This window comes from Tarenaya hassleriana, unplaced genomic scaffold (assembly GCF_000463585.1).
Source record: "Tarenaya hassleriana unplaced genomic scaffold, ASM46358v1 Cleome3, whole genome shotgun sequence".
NCBI lineage: Eukaryota > Viridiplantae > Streptophyta > Magnoliopsida > Brassicales > Cleomaceae > Tarenaya > Tarenaya hassleriana.
The window spans coordinates 6,216,768-6,236,039 of NW_010966177.1; the positions used below are offsets into that span (position 1 = coordinate 6,216,768).

Consider the following 19,272-nt stretch of genomic DNA (forward strand, 5'->3'; position numbering starts at 1 on the left):
ATCGGAAGAAATTCGAAAAGAAAGAATTTTAGGGTTTCGAAGGGATTAGGGCTCGAATGGGGGGAGAGAGCTAAAGACTGATTATATGAAAACCGAGATTTTATAATTTCGTTCGGTTTAATCATTATGATGTGGATATTTCGCTCGGTTTAATCATGTTGACCTGGACGAAATTCCGCTCGGTTTATCCAACATGGCATTCCGTCTATGCCACATCAACATTTTTCGTCAGAGTTTAGCGATCTTAAGAAGACGTCACATATGAGGATTAATCATTTAACGGTATTCGATTACATGTATTTTTTAATCAGTTTTTAAAAATATAAGTATTATTCAATAATTAAAAAAGTACATGTATTAAATTGAGATCAGAGAAAAATACAGTTATTTTACGACGATTCTCCCTTTATTTTTTTATAAAGTTTTGTTATTTGGTTTCGTACTATGTTTTTTTTTTGCGCATGCAAAAAACATGAACTTATCAAAGACAATTTCAATTGGTTGTTTAAGTCTAGAGGTCAAATTAGCACATCTACGTGAAAAACAAGACAGAGGTTAAGATAGCTAAATGCAACCTTAACCTAATAATCCTACAAAAAAAAAACCTTAACCTAATAACTAATTGCATTTTTTTTACAAACTGTTAAGACAGGGCATTTTTTAAAACCAAACTAATGGAATATAAATCAAATTAGAATAATTAAATTTAAAGTGATTTAAAGAAGAAAAAATTATAATTATAATATTATTTTTATACAAGCAGAATTTAGAGCAAATTCGAAAAAACAATGTGAATCAAATAAAAAAAACAGTATAAACTAATTTTTATTATTTAAGAAAATATGATTAAAAGATTACCAAAGAACATATATATGTATTCCTAATTAATTCGATTACATTCTTCATATTCTATCAAATCAATTTTTTTCTATAGTTGTGAAATTAGATTATGTGCTATATTACTATTCGAACTCCTATATGTTGGAGCATGTGGCAAATTTGAAAATTTTACACTTAAATTCTTAGAAAGTTTATTAATTTATATAATTTTAAAGATACAAAAGGAAAAGAAGAAGACTGAAAATGAGTCGATTATGTTTCTATTATTTCTTTAGTTATCGATTACTATTTTTACTATTTATTTAGTAATTAGAATGAGAAAATACTATGTCGTTATCACAACATATGTCCCAAAAGTTTCCTATTGAGAAATTTAAGTCGAATATTAGACTTTGATGTAACTTTATTGAATATCCGATAAATAACTTGAATTTCTTTAATTGAAATATTAAAATAGTCAATATTTAATTCCTTTTTTTTTAATATAAAACGTGCATATGATCTGATACATAATAATTAATGTATAAGGCAGGAAATAAGTATCCAATCAAAGTTCCATTTTTTGAGAAATTCAATACCCGTCTAATGTACGTATCAGAAAATAAATTAAAGTAGATGAATTTATCATTAATATATTCAACATGTGTGTGTGTTTGTGTGTTTATATTTAAATACTCAAAATAAAAATAATAACCAAATTAAAATTATATTCGCATTTTGATGTAATTCCGAAACATAACTATGAGTTTTTAGCGTTCGACGCATGATATTACCATTAAAAAAAACTATATGTTGAAGCTCGAAATTTGAAAATACATATTTTGATTTTTATTAATATTTGTGCCAATCTATATTATCGATGGAGACGTCCACATGCGAAACGATATATGTATGCTGTAAATGGTGGTTTTACGAAGAAAGACAATTTAGTATAGTATTTCATGGGAGATTAATTTAAAAGTGTTGACGTGACATAGATACTTTTTTTAGGAAAAATTGTATACAAAAACCTAAACTTTTGCCAAATTTTCGTATAAATATCTGAAGTATAAAATTTTTATATAAATACCTGAACTTTTAAAATTTTCACATAAATATCCAAACTTTTGAAAAACTCTCAAATAAAACCAAAATCTATTAACGATGTTTATTAATTTATAAAAGAATCCGTCAAAAATTGATGGCTTAACATTCTGACACGTTAAACACCGTAACCAATATTATTTAATTTGATATATCAATTTCAAAAGTTTGGGTATTTTGTGATAGTTTAGAAAAATTCAAGTATTTATATGAGAATTTTATAGTTTTGGTATTTATCAGAGAATTTTATAAAAAATCAGGTACTTATATACAATTTTCTTTTTATATATATACACACTTTTTTTTATATAAAAAAGGCAAAATCGCATATAAATAACTAAACTTTTACAAAAATCTCAGATAAATACCTGAAATATAAAATTTTCATATAAATACCTAGACTTCTGAAAAACTTCCAAATAAATCTAAAATCCGTTAATGACATCATTTATTTTTATTTGAAAAATACCTAAAATTTTTATTTATTTGGAAAAAAATTTCAAAAGTTTTAGGTATTTATATAGAATTTTAAAAGTTCAGGTAATTATATAGAAGTTTTATAGTTTAGATATTTATCTGGAATTTTTATAAAAGTTTATGTATTTATATGTTATTTTTCCTAAAAAAAATCGTGGTTAGGATAATATAGAAAGAAAATGCGGACAATATATACATATATACGTATATTATATAATATGTTTTTTATTTATGCTTTAATTAGTTTCTTTCGATATTTTATTATATTATATGTTTATATGAATCTATTTGAAAATAAATGATTTCAACAGTTTTTTTTGTTTTTTTATGAAATGTTTTCTTTTAACATCAATAATTCGACCCCTACCAACACGGAAAAAAATCATTGATTCATATCTTATTTTTTTATGAAAAAAGGTTTTTTGTTTGTTCACGGTAGGTTGAATAATACTCGTTAAAGAAAAAATAAACATTGGTTAGAAACACCAAGTTATACATAGCTAAAGTCCTTTTCAAGTTGCTGTGTTATCTTTGAGTCCTAATATCATTTTTAACAATAAACATGTATGTATATATGTATATGTATATTTCAAAACTACTTTATATACACTTTTATTCATTTATCCATACATCTTTATTTTTCTATCAATTAATAATTATTTAATATTTTATATTAAATAAATAAAAAATTATATAAAATCTGATTTCATTTGTTCATGTTTGTATTTCCTTTTCTCTAATATAGCTTGAATTTTCTAAAATTTTAACTATATATAGTTAATTATTTTTTAAAATATGATGATAATTTTTTATTATTTTTCTTTCCTAATATTGTTTTGTTTTTTCACTTCATTTGTATTTTATTCAGAAATATATTTTATTTTTTAGAATTATTTAGTTATTATGAAGTTTTAAATAAGAAGATATATATATATATATAATACATATATAGTAGATAATTTATCACAATAAAATAATAATTTATTATTATTTTTAAATAAAAACTGTATTTTTATTTTAAAAATATTACTTTCAATACATCTTTATATATTTTTCTTTTTAGTTAGAATGTGAATTTATTTTTCTAATTTATTACGTGTCTTTTAGTTTTATGAGTTTTCCATTTTAAAATAACAAAATATATGACATTTCGAAATTAGATAATGTTTTTGGTGGCGATATCATGTCTCCTAATTTTTCCTAAATATGAGTTTTGTTTCCACATCTAATTGACATAACATAATTATCCTTCACCCATGCCATGCAATAGAAATAATAATAATAATTGAACCGTCACATGCTAACCAACGATGCCGGTAATTTCAAAATCCACGTGTACATCCCCTCCCTCACCCTTATATATACCCATCTACTCACTTCCTCCTTTTCCACAGCTTCCGGCTCCTTACGCCTTTCTCTCTTCCGCCGGAAAATCCCTCCTCCGCCGTCGATGGATGTCCGCCGGAGAAATGCTTCCAAAGCCTCCGTCCATGGAGACCACGTCACTGGCGGCGTCGATGCCCCTTCCAAGGCCTCCGACGCGTTTCCCCAGGTTCCCCTCCCGTTGTCCCTCACCAACACCATTTTCCTCTCTCTCTTCTTCGCCGTTGTTTACTTCCTCCTCAGCCGGTGGCGCGAGAAGATCCGACGGTCAGCACCTCTCCACGTCGTTGATCTCTCTGAGATCCTCGCCATCATCGCCTTCGTCGCTTCTTTCATCTATCTCCTAGGTTTCTTCGGCGTTGACTTTGTTCAGGCTCTTATCTTCCGTCCTTCCTCTGACGAAGACGTTTGGGCATCTGACGACGTCGATCGGCTCGTTCTCAAGGAAGATTCCAGGAAGATTCCGTGTGGGCAGTCCCTGGACTGCTCGATCCCTCCTGTTCTTCCGATTAAACCTAAATCCGTGGATCCACCTGTGCAAATGGGGCTAGATTCCGAAGAAGACGAAGCGATCGTCAAATCGGTTGTCGATGGTACGATCCCGTCCTACTCATTGGAGACGAAGCTCGGAGATTGCAAGCGAGCGGCGGCGATCCGTCGAGAGGCGTTGCAGAGGACCTCCGGGAAATCCCTAGCGTGTCTTCCATTGGACGGATTTGATTACGAGTCAATATTAGGGCAGTGCTGCGAGATGCCGGTGGGTTATATCCAGATTCCGGTGGGTATCGCCGGTCCTTTGTTGCTCGACGGAAGGGGATATTCGGTGCCGATGGCGACGACGGAGGGCTGTTTAGTCGCGAGCACCAACAGAGGCTGCAAGGCCATCCATTTGTCCGGCGGAGCCGCCAGCGTCCTCCTCAGGGACGGCATGACCAGAGCCCCCGTCGTCAGGTTTCCCTCCGCCATGAGAGCTGCTCTCCTGAAGTTCTACGTGGAGGATCCTGCCAATTTCGAGACTTTGTCCATCATCTTTAACAAGTAAAGCTACAGTTTCATGCATTTGTTGGAATTCAAAAAGCTTTTTTCCTTTTGAGATAGTGATGTTTTTTTTTGGTTAAAGGTTGTTTGATAGTGATGTTTTTTATTTGACCCGTTTCTTTTTTCTTTGAATAGATCGAGTAGATTCGCCAGGCTTCAAAACATCAAATGCGCCATTGCAGGGAAGAATCTGTATATGAGATTTTCATGCAGTACTGGTGATGCTATGGGGATGAACATGGTTTCCAAAGGTGTACAGAATGTCTTGGACTTCCTCCAGAGCGAGTTCCCTGACATGGATGTTATGGGCATCTCTGGTATCCATCTGTTCGTTCTTCCTCCCTTGTGTTTCTCCAATTTCTGAGTTAAAGTCAACTCTTTTGACGGCGTCATGGGTTCTGGTTATGCTCAGGAAATTATTGTTCAGACAAGAAACCTGCGGCCGTGAACTGGATCGAGGGCCGTGGTAAATCCGTTGTGTGTGAAGCTGTGATTAAGGGTGAGATCGTGAAGAGGGTGTTGAAGACGAGCGTCGAGGCTCTTGTGGAGCTGAACATGCTCAAGAACCTTACGGGTTCAGCCATAGCCGGAGCTCTCGGTGGTTTCAATGCTCATGCCAGCAACATCGTTACGGCCATCTACATAGCCACAGGCCAAGACCCTGCTCAGAATGTGGAGAGTTCTCACTGTATCACCATGATGGAAGCTGTTAATGATGGCAAGGACCTCCACATCTCCGTCACAATGCCTTCCATCGAGGTGATTCACTCTTTCTGCATATTCCATCTAGCACAAGAGCAAGCTGTTTTTGCAAATCCAGTGAGCTACTGTTCTGGAAACCCACTGGTCAAATTTGATTAGAAGTTGAATCTAAATCTTTGACTTGGGATTGGGAATGATTAGCCAGATGTTCTTGAAATTTTCTGCCATTAGCCGCCAACTGGGTTCCCTTTTTGGATTTGGAAACTCATAAAAGTTGATTGATCAATCCGGTTTTACAGGTTGGTACGGTCGGAGGTGGAACACAACTTGCATCTCAATCTGCCTGTCTGAACCTGCTCGGTGTAAAGGGTGCTGACAGAGACACGCCCGGTTCAAACGCAAGGCAGTTGGCGAAAATCGTGGCCGGTTCTGTCCTGGCCGGAGAGGTTTCGCTCATGTCTGCTCTTGCGGCGGGACAGCTCGTTAAGAGCCACATGAAGTACAACCGGTCCAGCAGAGACGTAACGAGTACCGCCGCCCCTTCTTCCTAGGTCGAGAGAGATCATAACGTCGGATATATTCTAAAGAGGATCTCAGATAAATTTTCCATACATAAGATTCCGAGAGAGAGAAAACTGATGGAGGAAAGGGATCACCTTTAATTTTAAACCAAACCCAATAATAGCCAGACTCAATTTGGTTGCTCCTATCATGTTGTACCTCGGATCGTATCTTGTCGAGTTCTTTGTTCGGTTTCCTGTTCTTATGTACTCAGCCGTCGAATTGTATAAATGATGCAAAGTGTTAGTAAAAAAATAGGTTCTTTGCCTTTCAAACTCCGAGTTTATCGGACCCTTGTTTTTTTTTTTTTGCAATCTAAGTGTTTTGAATCAAGGTTCAGGTACACATGTGATTTGAAATATATATCTCTCTCTAGATTTGAGGTTCAAACTCGGGACGAAATAAACGATTTGCGTTTCCATTTCACCACTTGGACTATCCAAGTTTCGATCGTGTTTCGTTTTTACTTTCTTGGATTGTTTACCGTCAGAGAAAATGTTTTCTTTTAGATTTCTCCTAAAGTGATTCTTTGCCTGAAAATTGAAGATTTTGAAAAATCTCAACTGTTTTTTTGAAGTAGAAGATGAATCTGAAAAACTTGAAAATTGTTTATAATAAGTGAATTATATTGAAAAATAAAATACAGAAATAAAAATGAAAAGAAAAAAAAGAATTTTTTTCATTTTATTGGTACACTTTTAAAGATTTAAGAAAGAAATTACAAAAAAAAAAACCGGATATTATTAAATCCATATTTATTTTTTATTTAAGCAAAGGTGTACTTGTCCTGTGACTTTATTTTGAGTTGAATATTATCTTGGTTTAATCTCTGCTTTTTTTGGTCAATGTCACGTGGTTCTTATTTGTTTCATTTCCAATTTGATTGAGCTTTGAGTTTTCTCTTATTGTTCCTTGTCTGTTCAAAAAGACTGTTGCGAGTAAACGAGATGGAAATCAATTCCCAAACTTTGAAAACGCAACATTTTTGGCTGAACGTCCGAATTTGTTGACTTTAGGGATGCAGAAGGGACGCCAGACCGATGGTCGGTTCGTCAGCCAACTTGTTTTTATCGAGTCGAGTTGAAAAAAATATGAGAATAAAAGATTCGGCGAGTCAGTCCATCATGGATCAACTCGCCGACCCGTTCACGAACCAGAAGTTTTTTAAAATTATTATTTTTTAATTATTTTTACCATTTTTAATATTATTTTTTAAATTTTTTATTATTTGTAAAATATTTTTTTATTCTTTTATTCCGTTCGTGCGTCGACTTACAAACTAAAGCGATCTCGATCGAGTCAAAAATTTTCTAACTCATGAAAAATAAACTGCAGATGAATCGAGCCCAAACGGTTGGTTCTGAACGAGTCATATTGGACCGGATCGAACTGATCCGTTTTACATCCTAATTTACAGTCCTAATTGAAATTATTTAAAAAGACTCCTCTTTAGGATCCTAACGATTCAAATACAATGCATATCGGTATGAATCCATTATAAAATTATTATATACTCAAAACAAATCTTTAAAACCCAAATGTAAAACTCTTTTATCTCGAGAGAAAAAAAAATTCTTGCAAAATAATAAACGAATAGGGAAAATCCCCAAAAAAATATCTAAATTTCTCAATTTTTACAAAATAAAATTTTAATTTTATTTTCTGATAAATAAAATTTCAAATTGATTTATGAGTTATAAATAAATCTAAACTTTATAACAGTTGTCATTTTTAAATTCATCATTGATGTGACCTACCAATATGTGACATGTGGATGATGACATATCAAATATGGTCAAAATGTTGATTTATCACATAGATATTGATACGTCATGTCAACATTTAGGTTTAAAAATGACAACGATTATAAAGTTTGGATTTATTTTCGATTGAAGAATAAAGTTGAAATCTTATTTGATAAAAAAATAAAATTTAGGTTTTATTTTATAAAAAAAAAGAGAAATTTAGGTACTTTTTTAGAATCTTCCCAAACTAATACGATGTGGGATTGCAATCGTAAACTAGTTAATAAATGGGATTAGCATGAGATTAATAATAAATTAGTGTGAGAAAGGGGGTCATATCACATGGCCTTTTGTTCGTTCCCGTACCATATTAGTGGGAATATAATATGAGATTAATTAATTATATAATTCATCGCAGAAAGCTAAATTATAATTTAAAGTTTTTTTTGCTTTTGTCGTTTTCCGACATATTTTTATCATTTGTTTATTTGAAAGCTGTGTACTTCAAAATGCTAATGATGCCATTTAATTAAAGACGCTCTCCCTCAGCTGATTGAACATCTAAACGGTTTGTGTAGCATATTTTCTATATCATATTCAATAAGAACATTATGTACATATCTAATAAGGAAAAAGGCCATAAGTTTCTTTGAAATAATATTTTTATCTATAAAATCTGAACCCATATAACATAAAAACTGAATAGTTATAGTTTTTTAAAACGAAATAAACGAGTTCGAATATAATCAAACCGAATCCGAATGATTATCCCCGGGATTGGATACTGGATCTAATTTATAACGCATCCCAAGTCGATAATTTATATAATTTCATCATTGGTAAGACCAAATGATAGTGTTCTAATTAGTGACGATGAAAGTTGTATGAAGAACGGGGTGTTGCATTCTGAAGGCATGCATGCATGCTGTGTGTGTAACCGAGATTAATTAGTCTAATCATAGTTTCGAGATTAAAATCAATAATATATGCATTTACAATAAAGTTTAAATGGTTATAAGTATATATATATATAGGGGGGGCGAAAATCAAAGAAAAAATGAAATAAAAATTTTAAAAGCATCAACGTATTTTTTTTTATATGTAATGTGATTGCGAATTAGAAAAAAAAAGGCATCACCGTATAGAGTTAACGAATCGAAAGGTTCGTACATATCCACACAGTGACAGATCGCAATACAAAGCAATGAGAAAGCGAAATGGTAAAAAAAAATCAAGAAAATTCCAAAACAAGTCGTCCTAATTCTGTCCCATCTCGAGATAAAAGCGAAAAATCTTTACCTTCGCATGCATCGTTGTCCATTTATTTATATATATATAAAAAGAAAATGGTGATGCAAATTATAATATTATCAAGTATGATTGTGTGTGTGTGTGTATATATATATATATATATATATCTCATAAAATCGTAAAACCGAACCCGTTGTAGGGTAAAAAGAGACGCATTTCAATGCATTTACACAAATCTTATCATTAGCCAGAAAATATCTATAATTGGGGTAAGATATATGGTAAAAAATATATTATAAATATATCATTAGTTGAAATGTGCAAATTCGTAATATACAATATCATTATATAATATACATTATCCATCGTCTACACGTCACATTGTTAGGATAATTTAATCTTAAAACTCATAAAGCTACCATATCATTTGATGTGGAAGTAATTAATAAGTATAAAATCAATGCATCGGTAATATTTCATGATCTAATGATCATCATATATATATTTATTAGATATGTATAGATCTAGGTTTTGATTATTGTGTTGCATATAAAATTTAAATTTGAGATTTTTTTTTTAAAAAAAAGAATAGGCATTTGTAATTAAGCAGCACAAATACATGTAATTAAAAATCATTAATTGTACGAATGAAGGCAAGTCATATATGATCTGCAAGCTGCTTGAAACCGAACAGAGAATTAGGTGACCGAAGAACAGGTTTTGACTTGAAAACTTATCCATCATTCAACATTCATCAATCATCATCATCATCATCATCACATATACACATTATAGTTAATTAGATAGATAGCCGCCTGTTTTTGAAAAACCCACCATCATATATATGACCATATCCCTTCACAATCACAAAAGCTAATACTCCACCTCTTCTTTTTCTTTCCTTCCTCAGCTTTAGTATTGAAAATCTACACGTTATTGATCTTTCCTCTCTCTCCTCTCTCTCTATACATATACACTGATATATATATATATATGTATATAATATACTTCTCTTCCCCAGATTCCTTTGTTTCTCGCGGAATTAACCCATCAATCTGTGCATAGCCTCCCACTTCTAAGACGTCTATATCCATGGAGTTTTTTCTGTCAAAAGAAAAAGAGACAGTACTCCCTCTTTAAACTAATAATTATCCCCTATGTTAAAATATTCCATTGGTTTTATAAAATAATATATATATATATATTCCATTGGGTGAAACGTTGTATATATATATATATGGTATGAGAGTTTTGCCACTCTTCTAGGTTTACGTTCTTGGGTGAAGAAGTGCTTTCTTTTGTTGCCTTTATTCATTTCCTTCCCACGAAGATCTGCATCTCTTTGTCCTTGCACTTAATCTTAATTTACCCACTTTCAGATTTCTCTATACTTCACTTCTCATATTTAATTTCTTTTATTTATTTGTGTTTATATTTAGTATTACCTTATAATATATAGATCACCATTTTCCTGATCATCATCCAAAAAAAAAAAAGACAACTCGTTGGAGTGTAGATGTCTGGTTTGGAATCAAACACGGGTCGTCGCTATGTGCATCCACTTCTAGGGCAAGATCCCACCACTCCGCCTCCTTTGGATAATCATCACCACATGGACCAACGAAGCGAATCCACCGCCGTCACTCCCACCGCCTCCGCCTCCTCCTCCGGTCGTGGTCGCCGGCCACGTGGACGGCCTCCGGGCTCCAAGAACAAGCCCAGGCCTCCGACAATTATCACCAGAGACAGCCCTAATGTCCTCAGATCCCACGTCCTTGAAGTCTCCTCCGGCTCCGACATCGCCCACGTCGTCTCCACCTACGCCAGCCGCCGCGGCTGCGGAGTCTCCGTCCTGGGTGCCTCCGGCGCCGTCACGAACGTCACCGTTCGTCAGCCTGCGGCGGCGGGTCCCACGCTGCACGGCCGGTTCGAGTTACTTTCCCTGACCGGAACGGTGCTTCCGCCGCCGGCTCTTCCCGGCGCCGGAGGCTTGACGGTGTATCTGGCCGGAGGTCAGGGGGAGGTAGTCGGAGGGAATGTGGCGGGGCCGTTGGTGGCGGCGGGTCCGGTGGTTCTGATGGCTGCGTCGTTCGCCAACGCCGTGTACGATAGATTACCGATGGAGGAGGCTGAGGAGACGCCGGCTGCGGTGGCGCAGTCATCGGAGGTGACGGGAAGTGGGGCCCATGTGGGAGAATCCAGAAGCGGAAGTGGTTTCTATAGTTTGGGAATGAATATGGGCAGTTATCAATTCTCCGGCGGCACCGGTGGCGGTCAGAGACCAGCGTTCTAGCGTTAGCGTTTAGTGCGACTCTTGTCTGTTGGAATCTTTTGCGGTTGCGGTTTGGGATTAGGGTTTTCTACTTGGGGTGTTCTTTTGTGGAAGAAGACGATTTAATTTGGTTTCGAATAGAGATTATTATTTGTTTAGGTTTAGGACAATATAGTTTCTTTTTCTTTTTTATTTATATTGTGAAGAAATCATGAGTGATCACCGAATTAAGATTAGGGTTATATATATATAGTTTTAGTTATTGCTGAAACATAATCTAACTTAAGAACAGATTGTGCTCTAATGATCGAGTTCGTGGGGTACTAAATCATGTTTACCAATTACATAGTAAGTTTTTATTCAATGATCTTGAAAGATTATAAGCAGAAATATCTTGTACATGAAATTCTAATAATTTTTCTCTGTGTGAACATAATTATAGCGTGAGAGAACAAACTAAGAAATCAATTAGTAATGTAATAATTGTTGGTATTTCAGAGTAAACGGTTGATTGGTTTTAATCTCTCATGGAATTCATGATGCATGTGTATATATTACGAGTATGGAGAAGGAGTAAAATACTTGTAAAAGACGTGTTGTGAATTGTTTTAAAGTGTTATGATGCGTCGGAAAAGGTTACGTTTGGTTTAGGACGTGAAAAATGATCTCAGAAAAAATGGGAGGGCAGCTCGAAAATGTGGACGGACAACCTGTTTTTTCTGAGGGATAAAGCTCGAATAAACGGTTGGTATCTCTAATAAACGAGCGGGTAGCCCGTTTTTTCTGAGCGACTGTTTGAGCGAAAAGTCGCGACCGATCGACGAAAACTTCCGAGTTTTTATGTCTTTTCGACGTTTTGGTGTTTATAAACACACTAAAGACCATATAACACGAAGAAGAATAAAAAAATACGAATTTGTGACAAGATCCAAGTGATTTTATGAGAGATTTGAGTGTTCTTGCGGATAGTTTTTCTGCAGAAAAATTATCGCAAGGGTCTTTTTGTTTTCGGTTAAACAAGGTTCTGTTTGATGATTATCGGAAGGGTAAATCGAAATCATTGTCGTTTCATTGTATCTCAAAAATGTATTCCTGTAATCCTATTTACCCGGTAGGGATGGAATAACGCTTTTAGGAAAGTGTATCACGCATTGAAGTTATATCTGGTTCCCTACTGTTTCATACGTGTTTTGATAGGTTGAAAACATGATTATCAGATCAGATTGAAGTCGTCGTCTTACCGGGGTTACGTATAAGTGTTTGTTATTTATTTAAACTCCTACAATAATATCTTTGAGATGGGGAGAAATTGAAATTGAAGAACCCTAATTTCGACGAATGAAGACACACAGACATCAGACATGTTCTCTCTGGTCTCTGCAGCGTTGGAACTTCAAAGTAAGCATTGAAACTTGAAAACAATCTGCATGCACATGCATGCAACTGTGTGTACTAGTGCAGTCTCTCTCTCTCACAATATCCCCTTAAATATATATCAATTTGTTTTAAAATAAATAAATAAATTCGTTGTTCAATTTCCTCCTCAATTTGATATATGTTTTAGGGTTTTGATTTTATCAATCTTTTGATGGCGCTGTTCGTTTCAAACAGGTCCGAGTCGGATCGAAACTGACTTGTATTGAACCGAAACGAATCATATTATCATCTAATTTTATATAAGTTTTGTAAAATCGAATAAACCGTTTTCGAATTGATCAACCCGATAAATACCGAATCGAATTCTAAAAATACCAAATTAAAATCCGATTTTTACATCTTTATATATATGAATACATATCCGAATATTAAATTTCAGTTTTTATTTGATACTCAAATAGCATAATCATGTCGAACTGAACTGAAACTCAATCGATTAACATTTAGATTTATTTAGATATATTTTTTATAAAACCGAATAAACCGTTTTGAAACCGAAAAAAATAGAAATGAAATCCAAAACGCTCACAGTGTGAATAACAGAAGTCGCTAACATATCCTTTTTCATTTCAAATTATCCATTCATTATAGTATGTAACCTTACTATTATTTTAGACAACCCCATTAATTTTTTTGCCATTATATATATATATATATATATATAGGTAAAATAGTAAACTTAAAAATTCGTAAGTACACGTCGTGCATTCACGGCGTTGTGCTAAAAAAAAGGTAAAGTAAAATACCCTGTGATGATCAGAGGCAATATTATAAAACATCAAAATTAATAACGAACGAATGAGAATCGAATTTACTGCAGAATATTGTTTTTGATAAGTATCTAATTCTAAGTGGAAACTGATAAAATGTTCAAAACCTAACGAAACCTTCAGACTGTCTCCAATCCAACGAAACAAATTTCATTTATTTTTAGGAAAAAAAATTTAAACTTTTCAATTTTGATAAAAATACTATTTTTTTTTATTTTATCAAATAAAAATTAAATTTTTTTAAATTTATCAAAAAAATATTTAACTCTTCTATGATTATCAAAATAAACAAATGAACTGACATGATATAAGGAGAGGGAAACACGTCAAATTATTGTCGTTGGTTTTTTTTTATAATTGTATATAGTTTGAATCATTTGAAAAGTTTAGTATTTTTTTTTGACAATAACATAAAAATTTATTTATTTTTTTATATCATTTAAAAAATTTAGTTATTTTTTGATAAAAATAAAAGGGAACTAAAAAACAAAGGAAATTGCATAATCGGATCCATCTTCAATAGACCCGACCCGGATCCGAAATTCCAAAAAGTAAATTACCATTTACCCCTAACACAATGGCAATATGCGGGAAGGGGAAGAAAGAAACCAATTTCCTTTCTTCACGATAATCTGCTTGAGGTGCGATCTCCTAGGAACCAGTGCTACAGGTTTGTTTCGTCTGATTTACGAAAATCATGGTAAGAATCGGCACCCCTCTTCGCATTCGACTCGTGCGTTTGTCTGTCTTGTAATTCGGATCCACCTTCGATTTTCTGATGCAAATGTGTATGCGATTTTTCCGTGAAGCTACTGCTCTTGAATCTGATTTTTTCATCTCTGGTTTGTTTCTGTTTATTGTGATTCAATTCGATAATGTGATTGATTCCATTGTAATTTTGTGTTGGTTTTCTTCTCGGATCTGCCACGCGCTTGCTTTTGTTTTCTTTAAACGCCATTTCCCCCCTCGTGTATCAATAGGTCGGTGTGTAGGGCATGATGGATGGTTCTTGGTTTGTGTATGGCAAGTTACAATGTTAGGGTTCACCCGTCAATAACTCTTTTGCTTGAATTTGTTGAGAGGTAGAAATTTGGTTCCTTTTTTCGACCTAATGGAAGTTCACTCCTACCTCGTTTGGGCTACCATTGAAGTTCAGGCAAATTTTGTTCTCTTCTGGGTTTGATAGTTTGTTCTATGGCCTTACCTTTGGTTTTGATTGTGGTGCGTATGTTGAGAAAATATGTGGTTGACTTGTCCTTCCTTTCTCTTGGTTTCCTCTATGTTAAGAAAATTTTGTTCTCTTCTTGAGTTTTGGGGCTTAATCTTCCATGTTCCCTTCTTATTGTTTACTCATGCGCTGTCCTTTGTAAGCTTTTTTTAACTATGTAACCTTTCCTGCTCTGATGATTGTAGTTGGTCTGATAGAATCCATTGTTTGCTCAAAACGAATCTCGTAAATCCTGGAAGTACAGTATGTATAGGCTTTTTCTTGGGTAGTTTAGTATGTAGGCAGAGGCTTTAGTTTTGGAAGGATATCTCTTCGTGATTTTAGAGCCTGGCTTGAGTATCACCGCCATATTAATAGGATTAAACATGTATACTTGATAGTCAGATACATGCAAAAACATTTCAGGCCGTGGAATGTTATGCGTAACGATTTAGTAGAGTCAAGAGCGATTCCCATGTTGCGTCGTGCTTTCTCCAATCATTAGGGTTTTATCCCGGGCGAGAATCGTAGGTATTAATCATAAAATAACGATGTGTATTTCAGATACATTTTGTGCTTCTAGTTAGTCGGCAAGGAAAGGTGAGGCTCACCAAATGGTATTCGCCTTATACGCAGAAGGAAAGATCTAAGGTATTTTCAGCCTAAATGGTATGAATATCAAGTTATTGAGCTTCATCCCCAATTATCCTCTGTTAACATTTCGTCTACATTGTAAAAATGGTATATGAAAGGTTATACGTGAACTCAGTGGGGTAATTCTGAACCGAGGTCCCAAGCTCTGCAATTTTGTCGAATGGAGAGGATACAAGGTTGTCTACAAAAGGTAACAATCCAAGTTCATGATTGTACTGTCAAATATTTTCTGGCTTGATAAAACACTAGATTACATAAATGGTTGCTGTGTGTTTTATGCAGATATGCGAGTCTGTACTTCTGCATGTGTGTTGATCAGGACGACAATGAGTTGGAGATCCTTGAGATGATCCATCACTATGTTGAGATACTTGACCGCTACTTTGGTAGTGTGAGTAAAACCTGTATCCAGAACTTGTACTCTCTCTATCTCCCATGTATAGCAATTATAACTTCTACAATTCGATTCTGAATGGTTTATCTGTGACTCAGGTGTGTGAACTGGATTTGATTTTTAACTTCCACAAGGTATGCATGCCAACCGAGGCATGAACTCTTTCTCGGTAAACAAATTTTCTGTAATTTTTTTCATCCATTATTTCATTACTACACTTTGGGCTTGTTCTTGTGCTGCAGGCGTATTATATACTGGATGAGCTCTTGATTGCTGGTGAACTTCAAGAGTCAAGCAAGAAAACAGTAGCTAGGATTATATCCGCTCAGGTGAGTACTTTATTGCCAGTGAAATATTGTCTTTTTATATAAAATATAATCTTTTTAGGCTTTCGATGATGCTTTATGTCATGACATTGAAGGATCAATTGGTGGAGGCTGCGAAAGAGGAGGCCAGTTCAATAAGTAATATAATCGCTCAGGCTACCAAATAGTTTCTTTCTTGTTTGCTCATATGTGGTAAACATGTTTGCGTTGTGCTCTCTCTCTCTATCATTTCTTTCTTTCTTTTCGAGGAACTTCCTCTCAAAATCACAATTGGACTAGATCGATGAATAGTTTGCTATGTTTGATCCTGTTTGTAAACAAGAACGCAGAGTTTATATCGTAAGAGAGATGTTGCGAGTAATCTCTTTCTACATATTATTATCCGGTTACATTGTTTTATTGATCATCCAAGTGATACAACTATCTCATACCACTCTCCATCACTACCCTGCATTTTATTGCCGTCTATGGTTTAACAGTGGAAGCAGATAGGTAGCCTTGCTCGAAGAACGATGCAACACAGTCATCAAACATCTCCTCAAGAGGCTTGAACTCGAACCCGAGGCTCTTAATCTTTGAGGTATCGAAGTCATAATGCAGCCTGTTCAGTTTCTCAAACCTGAAAAAATAACAAAGATGAGATTTGTGCCTGCAAATGGTTTCGGGGTAATGCTCGGAATTAGGGTTTAAGTCCCGCTCCGTGAGAGCTAACCTTTTGGGAATGGGAAGAGAAGCGTAGCGAGTGGACAAGAAGGAAATTAGTTCCTCGAGGTCGACTATGGTTGAGCTGCAGATGTAGCGGCCATGAGCCGCCTTATGCTCGTAGACTAGGATGTGGGATCGTGCCACATCGTCTATGTGGACATATCCCATTCTTCCATGCCATTGGAACTTCTCTGTTTCTCCTGTTGATGTTCATCCACAGGTATCATATTCCTAGATTGGATGCGATATTGTCCGATAGAAACAGCAAATCCGAGGACATGGAGAGAGAGGAAGAGACTACCTTTCAGCAAACCGAGGACATCAGAGGCCGTGGAACAAAGATCCGGAGGCAGGCTCGGTCCTATGAGAAAGGCTGGCAAGACAGTGACAAGGTCGATGCCATTGTCGTGGCAGAACTTCCATGCAGCTTGCTCGGCTAAGGTCTTTGACAAAGCATACCAGATCTTTTGTAATGTCCCCATCATATTGTATGCCATTCAAACATATCAGAACTGTTAGCTTACATGTTACGTTTTTTTTTTCTAAATTTTTGTCGGTTAACCTGTCTATGCAGATGATGACCCATCTATTAGATTATTACCTGGAGGCTCTGGCAGAGCTCAACAGAGGTCCAAGATGATTCATCGAGAGGGACTTTTGGATCAAAATCATCTCTGATCCTCACCGTCGAAGAAGAAGAGGTGATAACCACTCGCCTTATTGATGGGTTTTTCCTGCATGAACGCAGAACATTGAGTGTGCCCTCTATAGCCGGCTTCAAGATCTCCTCCTATCGAATTCATAAGAACAGAAATTAGCGAATAGAGAATCCCGAGGTTTTGGTATGGAGAGGATTAAGTCGAGAGATGTGCCTGTGGATCAGAAAAGGGTTTGAGAACAGGAGAAGCAGTGTGAAAAACTCCATGGCATTCCATTATTGCATCATCGAAGCTTCCATCTTCCATTAGGTCGGCTTTCACTAAGCGCAGTCTCTCCTTTGCTCCTTCCAGCTTCCAAAGGTGAGCCAGTTTCTTCTCATTCCCTTCAGAAAAAAGAAATGAAAAGATTTAACATTTAACATTTTTTTGCCATTCGTATAAATCATGAAAAAGGGCAGATTGAAAAACCTGGATCTCTGACTGTTCCGGTAACGTGATAGCCCTCGAGGAGAAGCCGTTTCACGAGCCAAGAAGCGAGGTAGCCCGAAGCACCGGTAACACAGACTCTGTCTTTTGCTTCTTGATCCATGCTTCTTCTCAGGTATGTATGGGATTACACATGGTGAATCTATATATACGTATATATATGCGTGTGTGTGTATATGTATATATGCATGTGTATTCATGCATGGTGAGAGTACAAACTATAAATGTGAGTTAAGGATAGAATAGGTAGGTCATCCATCCCATGTGAGGCTACTCACTTTCACTGTCCTAAAATTGGTTTAGGAAGTGTGTAGTCTAACTGGTAACAATCAGCTCAGTTCAGCTTCTGCTTCTGTTCGTGTTTAGATCGAAATCTGCAGAAAATTTTCACTCCGAGCCCTAGATTTTGCACATGTTTTCTTTCCATGATATATATATAGAGAGAGAGAGAGGGGGTGGACGTTTCAGTATTTGGTTCGTTTTTTTGGTTCTACAAAAATATGTACCGATCGGGTTATTATATCATGTTCGGTTCAGTTCGGTTTTGGTAAGTTTGGTTCTCTAAAAAAGTACCGTTCGGGAATTTCAAATGGTTCGGTTCGATTCGAGAACGGTAACAAATATCTTGCTTCGATTCGGGTTCCGAAGAACAAACGTCCAGCCTTAACACCGTTAAGGACAACCTTGTTAAAAATGATATATAATATTCAAAAATATAAATTGTGTTGAATTATGTGAATTCTTTACAACTACAATAATTTATACCTCATTTTATATCATATCTTATAATGTCCTGTTCTATCATATAATCTTATTTTATTGTATAAAAAAAATACGTTTGTGGCATTAGTGAATCGATGGATGTACCACTGGTGGTGGTGAAGATGATGATGATGGTTTGTTCAATTTTTACGTCCCAAATGTTTATAGAAGAAAAGATTCCTACGTCAAACACATTTTTTTTTGTTGCAAAATAATTCCTTTTCCCTGGCCAGTAGAATTATCTGAACCACGGACATTTGGTTAATATCTATAACGATTGTGAATCTGATCTGAATATGAATTTGAATATGTTGACGTAATTACATTTTTTTTTATATTCATTAAATTCTTATTGTGTTTGAAAACATATGTGATGTTTGCAAAATTTAGTGTGCCGATATTTTCTCGAATACATAAGATTTTGGATTTTGAAAAGCATAAATATCTGTCGTTTTTTTAAGCTGTAACTGAATCTGAGATATTGAGATATATATACAAAAAAAACATATTTGGGTATAGA

The 19,272-nt window shown here is 35.0% G+C and overlaps 4 protein-coding genes across 4 annotated transcripts; 3 read left to right on the top strand and 1 right to left on the bottom strand.

Annotated features, from left to right (window-relative positions):
- The first annotated feature begins 3,850 nt into the window (after positions 1–3,850).
- LOC104819699 (3-hydroxy-3-methylglutaryl-coenzyme A reductase 2-like) lies at positions 3,851–6,429 on the top strand. The gene is made up of 4 exons (XM_010549883.2): positions 3,851–4,821; positions 4,957–5,138; positions 5,234–5,580; positions 5,823–6,429. The coding sequence occupies exons 1-4, from the start codon at positions 3,851–3,853 to the stop codon at positions 6,072–6,074; spliced, it is 1,752 nt and encodes a 583-aa protein (XP_010548185.1). The 3' UTR covers positions 6,075–6,429.
- Positions 6,430–10,303: 3,874 nt separating this feature from the next.
- Positions 10,304–11,544, top strand: LOC104819700 (AT-hook motif nuclear-localized protein 25). The gene has a single exon (XM_010549884.2). It carries the CDS (start codon positions 10,597–10,599, stop codon positions 11,371–11,373), a length of 777 nt encoding a protein of 258 aa, XP_010548186.1. The 5' UTR covers positions 10,304–10,596; the 3' UTR covers positions 11,374–11,544.
- A 2,610-nt stretch (positions 11,545–14,154) lies between these two features.
- Positions 14,155–16,501, top strand: LOC104819702 (AP-1 complex subunit sigma-1-like). The gene is made up of 7 exons (XM_010549887.1): positions 14,155–14,259; positions 15,331–15,417; positions 15,519–15,610; positions 15,703–15,811; positions 15,913–15,948; positions 16,057–16,143; positions 16,236–16,501. The coding sequence occupies exons 1-7, from the start codon at positions 14,257–14,259 to the stop codon at positions 16,305–16,307; spliced, it is 486 nt and encodes a 161-aa protein (XP_010548189.1). The 5' UTR covers positions 14,155–14,256; the 3' UTR covers positions 16,308–16,501.
- On the bottom strand, positions 16,496–18,662 carry LOC104819701 (tetraketide alpha-pyrone reductase 1). The gene is made up of 6 exons (XM_010549886.2): positions 17,973–18,662; positions 17,718–17,887; positions 17,447–17,635; positions 17,147–17,309; positions 16,853–17,045; positions 16,496–16,759 (listed from the first exon to the last, which is right to left on the bottom strand). Exons 1-6 carry the CDS (start codon positions 18,091–18,093, stop codon positions 16,606–16,608), a joined length of 990 nt encoding a protein of 329 aa, XP_010548188.1. The 5' UTR covers positions 18,094–18,662; the 3' UTR covers positions 16,496–16,605.
- Between the last annotated feature and the right edge of the window lie 610 nt (positions 18,663–19,272).

What these genes read in the sequence shown, in the direction of transcription:
- LOC104819699 (XM_010549883.2), top strand. Translation starts at nt 3,851, where the DNA reads ATGGATGTCCGCCGGAGAAATGCTTCCAAAGCCTCCGTCCATGGAGAC. An exon ending in TTGTCCATCATCTTTAACAA is followed by an intron (nt 4,822 to 4,956) that starts GTAAAGCTACAG and finishes TTCTTTGAATAG; the next exon opens with ATCGAGTAGATTCGCCAGGC. An exon ending in GGATGTTATGGGCATCTCTG is followed by an intron (nt 5,139 to 5,233) that starts GTATCCATCTGT and finishes GGTTATGCTCAG; the next exon opens with GAAATTATTGTTCAGACAAG.
- LOC104819700 (XM_010549884.2), top strand. Translation starts at nt 10,597, where the DNA reads ATGTCTGGTTTGGAATCAAACACGGGTCGTCGCTATGTGCATCCACTT.
- LOC104819702 (XM_010549887.1), top strand. An exon ending in TACAAGGTTGTCTACAAAAG is followed by an intron (nt 15,611 to 15,702) that starts GTAACAATCCAA and finishes TGTTTTATGCAG; the next exon opens with ATATGCGAGTCTGTACTTCT. An exon ending in TTGACCGCTACTTTGGTAGT is followed by an intron (nt 15,812 to 15,912) that starts GTGAGTAAAACC and finishes TCTGTGACTCAG; the next exon opens with GTGTGTGAACTGGATTTGAT.
- LOC104819701 (XM_010549886.2), bottom strand. Translation starts at nt 18,093, where the DNA reads ATGGATCAAGAAGCAAAAGACAGAGTCTGTGTTACCGGTGCTTCGGGC. An exon ending in CGGAACAGTCAGAGATCCAG is followed by an intron (nt 17,888 to 17,972) that starts GTTTTTCAATCT and finishes TTTTTTCTGAAG; the next exon opens with GGAATGAGAAGAAACTGGCT. An exon ending in AACCCTTTTCTGATCCACAG is followed by an intron (nt 17,636 to 17,717) that starts GCACATCTCTCG and finishes TGAATTCGATAG; the next exon opens with GAGGAGATCTTGAAGCCGGC.